Below are 10,518 nucleotides of genomic sequence, written 5' to 3'. Positions count from 1 at the left end.
CTTGTTGCGGAGCACGGGCTCTAGGCTCACGGGCTTCAGTAGTTGTGGCTTGAGGGCTCCGGAGCACAGGCTCAGTAGTTGTGGTGCACGGGCTCAGTTGCTCCGCAGCATGTGGGATCTTCCCGGACCAGGGCTCGAACCCGTGTCCCCTGCACTGGCAACGGCTGCGCCACCAGGGGAGCCCCTGTGAACTACTTTGATTTCTTCTCCCACCTCCCCCACCTTGTTTTGGTCGAGTGTGGCTTCAGGGGCGTTCTCTTGGCTGCAGTTTCTGTGAATTCACCTTCCCAGACGGTCTGTGCCCCCGTCCGGAAAGGGCACAGGCAGCCGCTGGCACTGAGTGACCGGCGGGCACCCTGCCCCCCAGCCCGGTCTGTGTGGTGCCGGCGTAGGCTTACCATCGGGTAACCCCTGTCACCCAGGGTCTTGGCGCTCACGGCTCTTGGGTCCTTCTGTCTGAGTAGTTTCTGTTGGGGGCGCCCCAGCTGCCCTTCCTCCCCGCTGCCCTGGGGGAGTGGAAGGGGGCCGTGGCCTGAGACCCGGGGGCATTGCGTGTTGGGGAGGTCGGGCGTGCAGAAAGTTCCTCCCGCCTAAAGCAACCGTTGAACGGGGCAGCACCTGGAGCTAGAGCCTCAGTAGGAGCCTGTCTGGAGGCCGATGGGGCTGGAGAGCCCTCGGCCTGGACGCTGCCTTCCAGGAGGCCGGGAGCAGGAAAGAGCAGGAACGGCAGGGTGGAGCACCCGCTTGGGGCGAATCCCCAGCCCTCGGGCGGGCCTGGAGCTCAGGGCGCAGCCAGCTGCCGCTGCCGCCCATGCCTGGCGGCGGAGGGGATGGGGACGCGGCGGGGCGGGCCGAGGGACCGGGGACCTGGGAAGGGGGGCGGCGGGCGGGGGCGGGGAAGGGGGGCGGCTGCGCGCCTCCTTCAGAACCGCGGACAGCGCCCGGCCCAGAGGCTCCTGCGTCTGGCCGCTCTGCGCGCACAGGGACGCGGGGAGGGCCAAACCCTCCCGGCGGGGGCGGGGGTCGCAGAGGAGGAGGAAGGAGCGCTGCCCGCACCACTTGGGCCCGGCCTGGCCCCTCGGCCGCGATGCTGCTGGAAACGGATCTCGAGGGCGACCGAGATCGGCCCGGGGCCCCCGCAGCCGCCGCTCTCTGCACCTTCAGCGGGACTAGGGGTAAGAGCCCCGCCTGCCCGCAGCCTCCAACCTGGGCAGGAAGACCCGGAGGGGAAAAACAGCAGGGTCGGCAGAGGCAAACAGAGGGACAGCAGGAAGGAATGGGTGCAGCACACCAAGGGCAGGGAGGGAAAGAGTCTGGGGAGACCTCTGGCAGGACATGAGACAGGAACCGGGGTGAGGGGACGGGAGGCTGGCAGAGCCCTGAGTGGGCAGAGGGCCTGGAGCTCCCTGCGATGGTTCGGGAAGCCTGGACCTGCGCTCTAGTGTCCGTGGCTTTTTGCGGAGAACCCCAAGAACAGAAGGGACCTCATAGGCATTTCTAGTGGGGAGGAGATGGGCAGAGAAAGGGCCGCCGAGTAAATCCAGAGACCCCACGCGTCTCAGCTCCCACACACAGCCCAGCCCGGGCCTCGCCAGCCGGCCCAACTGCGCGGCACCGAGTCCCCTAGGTCGGCCCACTGCCTAAACCGCCCTCCCCAAGGGCCATTCGATCGCAAGGACGTCGGGAAATAATGGAGGCATTGTTGGCCAGCCGGCCAGATGCCGAGCGCATGGGCCCGCCCGCCCCTGCCCCAGTCGGACCACACATGGCTCCTCTCAGGCAGGCCTCCACAGCAGCTGACACTCAACGGCCGACACCCCAGCGCACCCAGCACCCGCTCAGCTCCCCGGAGTGCACGCTCCCTCTCTGTCCCCGGGAGCAAATGTAGCACGGAGTGAAGGGGCAGGCGCTGGCGGCATGGGGCTTTGCTCAAACGGAGACATGGGGTCTGCTCAGAGCTAAGAGGAGCTGTGCTTTTCCTGCCCAGGTCCTTCCAGGCCGGCCTCCAAATTAAAGTGTACAGACCGGGCCACTGGAGGCCAGGCGGAGGCAGGGTGAGATGGGGCATTACTGCGGGACTCCCAGGTGGAGCCTCTTGGAGGGTGGCGTCCACCTCTAGTCCCCCAGGGCTTCCTGGGGTCCCTGCTCTCGCCATGCCCTGCGCTGCCAGGGGCCCACCCTGCTGTGTGCTGACTGTGGGTGACTGCACTGGCCTGTGGCCAGGTGCTGGATGCCCTCTGGGGTAGGTGCGTCTCTACCTGCAAGGATGGTGCGTTCCCGCAAGCTCACCTGTTTGGACTGGGGGCAGGGTGTGGGAAAATCGGGCACGGGGGCTTTCTCCTGTGCTAGCAGGGGTGCTGGCGGGTGGGGGGAAGTGAGAGTGGATCCCGGCTTTCCCAGCTCCATCCCTCCTGACCTGGAGTCTTGGCTGCATCCTGGAGTCTGAGCCGAGGACACTGGGTTTCCCTCCGGAGACTCACCCCGCTTCCCTGCGCCCACTGTGGGCTGCAGTTCCAAGGGTGGGGCCCAGAAGCTGCTCAGAGCGGGAAGGTTGGGTCCAGCTCCTGGTGGCGTCGCTGTGAGCCCTTGGACGCCACACTCACCCTCCCTGGGTGTTGGGTCGCGCACATGCGACCAGACATTGTGACCAAGCCTCCCAGCTCGTACGTAGCCTCTCAAGTCCGAGCCTCAGCGGCGGTAGGACCCGGCTCCCTCCCTGACCCCCAGGCTACCCGCGGGCTTTCACGCCCGAGCCCCAGGCCTCAGCCCTGAGCCGGCGCCGGGGCAGGAAGCTGCCGGGCTCGGGCAGCTCGGGCCCGGCTCCTCCCCTGAGCGTCCCCACTCTCGGGCCGGGCACTCGGGGTGGAGTCTGGGCACAGCAGTTCTCCGCGCAAAGGCGCGCGGAGTCCGCGGACGCCACCGGCGCGTCTCGGCGACCCCGGCCCCGCCCCGCGCCGCGGCCCCGCCCCCCGCTGCTCCGCCTCCCCGCGGCCCGAGCCTCCGGGCCCCTGGGCGGCCCGCGGGCGCAGCGCCCAGCAGCGCCGGGAGTCGTTCAGACGCCGGCCCGGGGCCTTTGAGGCCGTGGTCTCGCCGGGCCCCTGGAAAGTTCAGGGCCGGAGAGCCGCGGCGCCGGGCGGCGGGAACCCATGGAGGCGCGCGGGGAGCTGGTCCCGGGCCGGGAGTCGGCGGGCGGCGACCTGCTGCTGGCGCTGCTGGCGCGGAGGGAAGACCTGCGCCGAGGTGGGTGCCCGGGCCGAGCGGCTGCACCCGGGAGGGCGGACCCCGTGGAGACCCAGAGGTCCTCGCTCCCTTCCCGGCCTGGCCACGGAGGCGGCGGGAGCCAGGGAACGCCGGCAGGAGTAGGTGCTAGGTCCCCAGCACAGCACGACCCTGCGTGCTGGGCATCCCAGCAGCGAGGCTGCCTCTGGGCCCCTGGAGCTGTGTTGTCGGGTGTTTGGTCGTGGCGCCCAGGCTGGGGAGGGAGGGGGGCCTCCGGGTCCCAGGACCGGTTCAGGAAATACTCGCCCTAATCGGGAGAGCGCACAGAGAACAAACGTGAGACCCAGTGACGACGGCGTAGGAGGATCTGCAGCAAGGCTGCCTGCACCCAGACCCTACACACTTTCCAGGGGAAGAGAGTTCAAATGCAAGGGCCCGCGTGGAGCTGGACCCCGGCCGTAGGACACCCCTAGCTGGGGTCTAGGTGTCTGCACTCACACGCACCTGCTCTGTTGGCCCACTCGGGGCTGGTCCTCCTACAGGAAAGCCCCCAACTTCCCGGCGGCACCAGTCTCGCCCCCAGCGCCTTGGCTTCCTGTGAACTGGGATGGTTCTCCGCGGGCTTCCAAGCAGGCGGGACCCGCAGGATGGAGATGGAGGTGGCCCTGGAGGGGCGGGGAGCAGCAGGGATGGAGCAGGTGGGAAAGGGGTTGCATCTAGGCTGCGGGGTCTCATCCGCCTCCTACTTACTTATTTATTTATTTTCCGAAGGTTCCTGGGAGGGGTGGCCACAGGGGCTGGGAGGAAGGGGCGGGAGGGCGGAGAGAGAGGAAGGGAGGGGTGCGGGCTCTGGGCGAAACGGCTCAGGAGAGCCGGCGGGGATCGGCGGGCGGGCGCAAGGCTCTGCTGGGCCTCGCCAGCGCGGACGGTAGGAGACCCCGCCAAGTCCGGAGTCGCCATGCAACGTAAGGCCCGGGTCGCCAGGGCTTCGCGAGAGCGCGAGGGGCGCGGCGGGAGCGGCTTTTGCCCGACGCGGGCTCCGCGGGTAACACGGCCGGGGCGCTGTCCGGGCCGCGGTGCTGAATCCGCGCTGCGCGGGCCTGTCCAGCCACCAGCTCTGTGCCGGGTGTCCTGGCCGCCCTGCCACCGCCGCCCGGGGTTGGGGGGCCAGGGCAGGCGGCAGATCCCCAGGCTCCACACCCAGGGCTACGGTTTTGCCCGACGCGGGACCCCGTCCTTCGTGGTTTCCTGGGGCTGAGGGAGGTCCCTCTCCGGCCCTCTCGCCGCTGCCAGGCCAGCCTGGGGCCGGAGGAGTCCGCCGTCAGTGAGGTGAGCGTGGTGCGGTGGTGCTATATTTTTGTATGTTCCAGTTCCTGCTCGTGGCTCTCTTCCCTCCGGAGACCTTTTCTAAAGTAACAGGGAGTCCTCACCTCATGAGCACCCTGCAAAGCCCCTCATGGACCTGTGGCTCCCTGCGTTTCCCCAGCCTGGTTCCCCCGGAGGCCTGCAGGCCCAGGGGAGCAGAAGCCAAGTGTCTCTGTGGGGAGGGCAAACTGCCTACTGTGAGCTCAGGCATCCACGTCTGAGCATGAGGACAGAGGGTCCATGTGTCCAGTCCACTCACAAGTACCCTCACGGCCGCCCAGAGACAGGGAGGGCAGCAGCGTTTACTCTGGTGGCCTGCAGACAGGGCCACAGGGCCAGGCAGCCACACCTGCAAGGAGCCCCTAGCCGCCATGATGCTTAATTGTGCAAGTAATGAGGGCAACTGGGTGGTGGATGCCCCACGACCCACATGTGCCTGGCCTCCAGTGATGGTAAGGACCAGTTTTCCAGCCCAGCCTCTAAGAGAGCCCCTGGGGCGGGGGTTTCATTTGAGCTCAACGTGTGTCCTTCATGAACTGGAAACATTTTGCAGTTGAAGGTATCTGGCCTAATGGGATGGCCTGGGCACCTTCCTGCTCATGGGCATGTTTCTAAACCTAGTTTCAGTTGTCGTGAATTTCAACTGTGTGCCGGGCTGTGGACTTCAGAGTCACGCACTCCCTGAACTTGGGGAGCTAGGCAGCCACTTACGCTGGCCGGGGAAGAGGGTGTGCGGGGAAGGGGGTCTCCTGGCAGCCCCGGTCCCGGGAGCTCGGTGGGGGGGCGGAAGGTGAGGCCTCTCCCTCTCTGTGTGGTGCCCATGACCACTGGTGGCTCCTCTGCCTGCAGAGATCCCACTGTGTGCTGGCTGCGACCAGCACATCCTGGACCGCTTCATCCTCAAGGCTCTGGACCGCCACTGGCACAGCAGGTGCCTTAAGTGCAGCGACTGCCACACGCCGCTGGCCGAGCGCTGCTTCAGCCGCGGAGAGAGCGTCTACTGCAAGGACGACTTCTTCAAGTGAGCCTGGCTGCCGCCTGGGAGGGAAGGGCTGGCTGCAGGCTGCCCAGTGGAAAGGAGGCCGACAGCGGGCCACCCTGAGGGACTCCCCGGCCCCCACAATAACCAAGTCTGGAGCCCCGAAAGCCCCCATCCCCAAACCCCTCCTTTTCCCCAGGCAGGGCACTCTGGGGCCTCTCCGATGGCAGCTGGGCTAGCACATTAGCAATTTTTAAAAGTAATTAATTTTGTGAATCATTGAAGCAGTCGTTAAGAAGGTAACCCCAAGTTTGTAGCGCTCTATTGGACTGACTCCCTCTTCATCTTGATCTTGCTTTTGTCCTTAATGCTGGGGATGGGGCGCCTACCGGGATTGACATTCCCCTTCCAGCACAGAGGACCGCCGTGCTCCCCGGGGCCTTCGGATCCCCTTCTCGGTAGTCTGTGCGGCTCTGCTGGAGCTGCCGGGCAGGCGACCAGGGGCAGGGCCCGGGGGGAGCCTCCCTCCAGAAAGCACCCTGCGCGGAGGCGCCGCGTTAGCTGCTCTCCTATCCGCCCGCCGCGCTGAGCCGCGCCCTGTGCGTCCCGCAGGCGCTTCGGGACCAAGTGCGCCGCGTGCCAGCTGGGCATCCCGCCCACGCAGGTGGTGCGCCGCGCCCAGGACTTCGTGTACCACCTGCACTGCTTCGCCTGCGTCGTGTGCAAGCGGCAGCTGGCCACGGGAGACGAGTTCTACCTCATGGAGGACAGCCGGCTCGTGTGCAAGGCAGACTACGAGACCGCCAAGCAGCGAGGTCAGTGGGAGGGGGCGATGGTCCCCGGGATTGGCCTGGGCAGGGCCCACCCTCCCCTTTCCTCGCCTGCAGAATGGGGCTAAGGCCAGTCCGGATGGGGCGCGGAGGGATCCTTCCCCTCCAGGGTCCTTTGGGAAGCGCTCACCACGGGGCGAGAAGTTAAGCGCCTTCCCACCCCCAGGCCCCGGAGCTAGAGTTGGCGGGAACAAGTATCAGACCCGCTCCGGGGAAGCCGGGGGTCTGGGGTCTTAGTGGCCGCCGCCCTTGGGAGCGCAGGACTGTTGGTCTGAATTATGTGGATTAACTTTCCGCGTCTGAATTATCTTCCTAAATCCTTGACCGTGAAGATCCGGCCCTACCCGCACCCTTGGAACAAAGAGGAACCCGGGGGGTGGTGGGGGGGCACTTGTCAGCGAGGGGCCGAGGCTGGAGGCGCCTGCGTCCCGATCCAGGGCCGCGGGGTCCCTAAAGAAGGCCGCCGCAGGGCCGCCCCTCGCAGGGCCCGGATGCCCCCCGCCGCGTTTTCTCCATCGCTCCCCGGCGCCCGCGTCCCGCGAAACCCGCTGTCCTCCGCGGCCGAGACGGGCTGTCGCAGCGGCGGCGGCGGCCTCAGTGGCCCCGACGTCCGCGCGCCCGGAGGGGGGGTGGGACCGCTGGGCAGCAGCAGGAGCAGGCCCAGGCTCACGGCTCCCCGCGGTGCAGAGGCCGAGGCCACGGCCAAACGGCCGCGCACGACCATCACGGCCAAGCAGCTGGAGACGCTGAAGAGCGCCTACAACACCTCGCCGAAGCCCGCGCGCCATGTGCGCGAGCAGCTCTCCTCTGAGACCGGCCTGGACATGCGCGTCGTGCAGGTCAGCGCCCGGCGCCCCCCGCCCGCCCTGCGAGCCGCTGGCCGACAAGGGCCGCCCCGGGTCCCAGGGTGCCGGCCACTCACCCGCCCCCGCCCCCAGGTGTGGTTCCAGAACCGCCGGGCCAAGGAAAAGAGGCTCAAGAAGGACGCGGGCAGGCAGCGCTGGGGCCAGTATTTCCGTAACATGAAGCGCGCCCGCGGCGGCTCGAAGTCGGACAAGGACAGCGTCCAGGAAGAGGGGCAGGACAGCGACGCCGAGGTCTCCTTCACCGGTATGGCGGGCGCGGGCGGCCACCTCACCCGCGGCGCCCAGAGTGGCAGCCCCGAATGGGGAAGAGCATTGGGTTGATTGACCGTAGGGAGCCTGGAAATTCGAACGTCCTGGGTCCTGGCCTCTTTAGCGTCACCTATAAAGCACTCGTTTATAGACCCTGGTCCCCATCCCCAAGCCCTGTGGTTTGGCCACTGAGGACCACTGCTGTTCCTCTGGAGGGGGACAGAACCCCTGTGACCCGAGGGCCTGTCCCCCTGCAGGCTTTGTCCTGGTGGGAGGGTGTGGACGGTGTCTTTGCCCCCCGGCACTTGCAATGATTTTTAGGAAGGTGGCAGCACAATTTGGGGGTGATGAAAAGTCCGAGCTGCTTGGAGCTGGGGGAGGGTCCTCTCCGGAACCCGATTATCTCCTCCCAAAGCAGGAAGACACCCCCCCCTTAATGTCCATCCTCAGAGAGTTTGTGCAAGAGACGCTTTGGCAGCATTTGTGACCTTAAGCTGCTCACCTAGCCTCTCTGGGACTTAACTTGTCTGCATAATTGGGCAACCTTGGGATCGTACTGGAGCCCCGGGAGCCGACTGGACTATTCCTGGCCCTGATCCCACCAGGGGAGCCCACCATTCCTTAGGCATCAGGTGGGATTGAGCTGAACAAGCTCAGGGGTGGAAGGGGTGAGAGACTTGGGCTGAGCTGTCGTGTGACGTGGGGCAGGTCACCCCTGCAGGGGGCACTGAGCGGGGCCAGAGGTGGCGGACGGTGGGCACCGAGCAGTGCCCTCTGCTTCCGCTGCAGATGAGCCAGCCATGGTCGAAATGGGCCCTGCCAACGGCCTCTACGGCAGCCTGGGAGAGCCTGCCCCAGCCTTGGGCCGGCCCTCGGGGGCCCCAGGCAGCTTCCCGCTGGAGCACGGAGGCCTGGCCGGCCCGGAGCAGTACCGAGAGCTGCGCCCCGGCAGCCCCTACGGCGTCCCCCCATCCCCTGCTGCCCTGCAGAGCCTCCCTGGCCCCCAGCCCCTCCTCTCCAGCTTGGTGTACCCGGATGCCGGCTTGGGGCTCTTGCCCTCGGGAGCCCCAGGTGGGCCCCCACCCATGAGGGTGCTGGCAGGGAACGGACCCAGCTCTGACCTCTCCACGGGGAGCAGCGGGGGCTACCCCGACTTCCCTGCCAGCCCCGCCTCCTGGCTGGACGAGGTGGACCACGCTCAGTTCTGACTGAGACCCTCGGCTCCACCGAGCACCGGACACGAGGGGTCTGGGCAGCAGCACGGCCCCTGGCTGGGGATGGTCTGGAGCTGAGCTCTCCTGTCCCTAAAGCCCTGGACCCCTGCAGGACGCAGTGCCACCGGCGGGGGACAGGATGAGGACTTAGGGATGGCTCGTTTCTGCGGAGTGCCCCCCCCGCAGCCCCCTCCCCTAGGCAGAGGGACTCTCCAGGTTCCCTTCTGAGAAGCTCCTCCTGGGACAGGGGGCCAGCCCACTTGGTGGCCACTCAGCAAGCCTTGTTTTGTAAGCAGATTTCTCCCTTTATCGACCAATTAACCGAGTGCTTGCTGCAGTTTCCAAACAGGAAATGTCACACACACACACCCCCAAGGCCAGGCCTTCACTCCGCTCTGGGGCCTCTGCCCCGACCAGCACAGCCCTCAGGCCGGAAGATGCTTTAATTTCTAAAATTAAAAAAAAACAAACATACTAATTGTGCTTTCATTTCCCAGGCTCCGTATGTCTGAGTTCTGTAGCCCCCTGCCCCCCGCCCCCACCTTTAGGTCAGAGATTGGCCTGTCTGGCCAGGCAGGAGGCCACGCCTGTGTCCTTCCTGGTCCCTCTGGGGGCCTCCCAGCCACCAACTCCTACCTTCCCCAGGAACCTCCTTACCCCTCTCCCCTGGGGCAACTGGCTCTAGATATTCCCGTACTTCTGGGCTCCACTACCCTGGGGTGGGGGGAGATTGACTCCTTAAGCCCCTAAGGAGCTCCCTACCAGTCACAGCCACCCCCAGGCCCTCAGCGTCCAGGCTAAGCCCAGGCCCCCGATTTCCGTTGCCAAACAGCCCCCAGTTCCCCCTCTCCACGGGCTCCAACTGCCAGAGGATTGGACGCCCCGCGGGAGAAGGCTGGAGCAGGGGCTCCGCCGAGCCCGCGCTGCCCTCCTCGACAGATGCTTTGCTGCCTGCCGCCTGCCACGGACACAAAGGCTGGCTGGGTGTGAATCCAAGTTATTCCTCAAGCCTGCATCCCAAGCTACCTGTTGGTTTTGTGACCGTCCCCTGTCTTTTATTTATTCTCTGACCATCGGTTCTTTCCCAGACTTCAATAAATTTGTCAGTAACAGTCGTTGGAAAGCCCGTACCTTTCATGATGCTGGGGGGTGCAGGCGGAGGGAGTCATTGGGAGTGGGGGACTGTTCTTTGAAAGCTGGAAGCCCCGTTGGAGTAGTTGTTGGCTCCTTGCCAGGGATGGCACCTGGTGTGAACTGGGGCCCCTTTGTCCCTGGATCTCAGCCAGGCTTCTGAGCACTGGAAGGAGATGTGAGAGAACAGACGGCCCAGCCATGGGTGGAGGGGCTGGGCCTTCCCGCTCTCTCCCTGGGAGAGGCCGGTGCTGGGGTGGCCAGGTGACACGACCAAGCAAAACTGCTCACAGCTGGGAGCTGGCTTCAGCAGGGGGAGGGGGACTGCTGGAGTCAACCAGTCAGGAGATTCAAGGAACGTGGTCACGGGGGTCTCTCCAACTTGGATTCCAGTCCCAGCCATCTGCTCACTTTCTGTGTGACCCTGGGCAAGTGACCTGCCCCCTCTGCGCCCTGCTTTCCTCCTGTGGAGACAGTGGTGACCGCCCCCTCCAACGGGGGACATAAAAGGAGAGTTAGTGAATTTGGGGCCCCCCCAACCTTGCCCGAGGGCAGAGGCCTGGCTCTTGAGTCCTTCACTGGACAACAGGGCACTGAGTTGGGTGGGTGAACAGGCCCCTAGTGGGGGGCAGGGGAGCTGGGCACCAGATCAGAGCAGAGGATGG

At 66.0% G+C, this 10,518-nt stretch overlaps 1 protein-coding gene across 2 annotated transcripts; it reads left to right on the top strand.

The window, feature by feature from the left end:
• The first annotated feature begins 908 nt into the window (after window positions 1–908).
• On the top strand, window positions 909–9,797 carry LHX3 (LIM homeobox 3). Of its 2 annotated transcripts, none has more exons than XM_022578239.2 (6): window positions 909–1,175; window positions 5,434–5,605; window positions 6,176–6,378; window positions 7,081–7,232; window positions 7,332–7,503; window positions 8,298–9,797. In XM_022578239.2, the coding sequence occupies exons 1-6, from the start codon at window positions 1,088–1,090 to the stop codon at window positions 8,714–8,716; spliced, it is 1,206 nt and encodes a 401-aa protein (XP_022433947.1). In that variant the 5' UTR covers window positions 909–1,087; the 3' UTR covers window positions 8,717–9,797. The 2 variants fall into 2 exon arrangements, with proteins under 2 accessions (XP_022433947.1, XP_022433946.1); XM_022578238.2 differs by lacking the exon at window positions 909–1,175 and adding an exon at window positions 3,147–3,240.
• The last annotated feature ends 721 nt before the right edge of the window (window positions 9,798–10,518 follow it).

This window comes from Delphinapterus leucas, chromosome 6, assembly GCF_059928025.1.
Source record: "Delphinapterus leucas isolate spDelLeu-1000000601 "Yukka" chromosome 6, BTC_Dleu_Yukka2, whole genome shotgun sequence".
In the NCBI taxonomy this organism is placed as follows: domain Eukaryota; kingdom Metazoa; phylum Chordata; class Mammalia; order Artiodactyla; family Monodontidae; genus Delphinapterus; species Delphinapterus leucas.
This window is presented reverse-complemented; position numbering and strand designations above follow the sequence as displayed.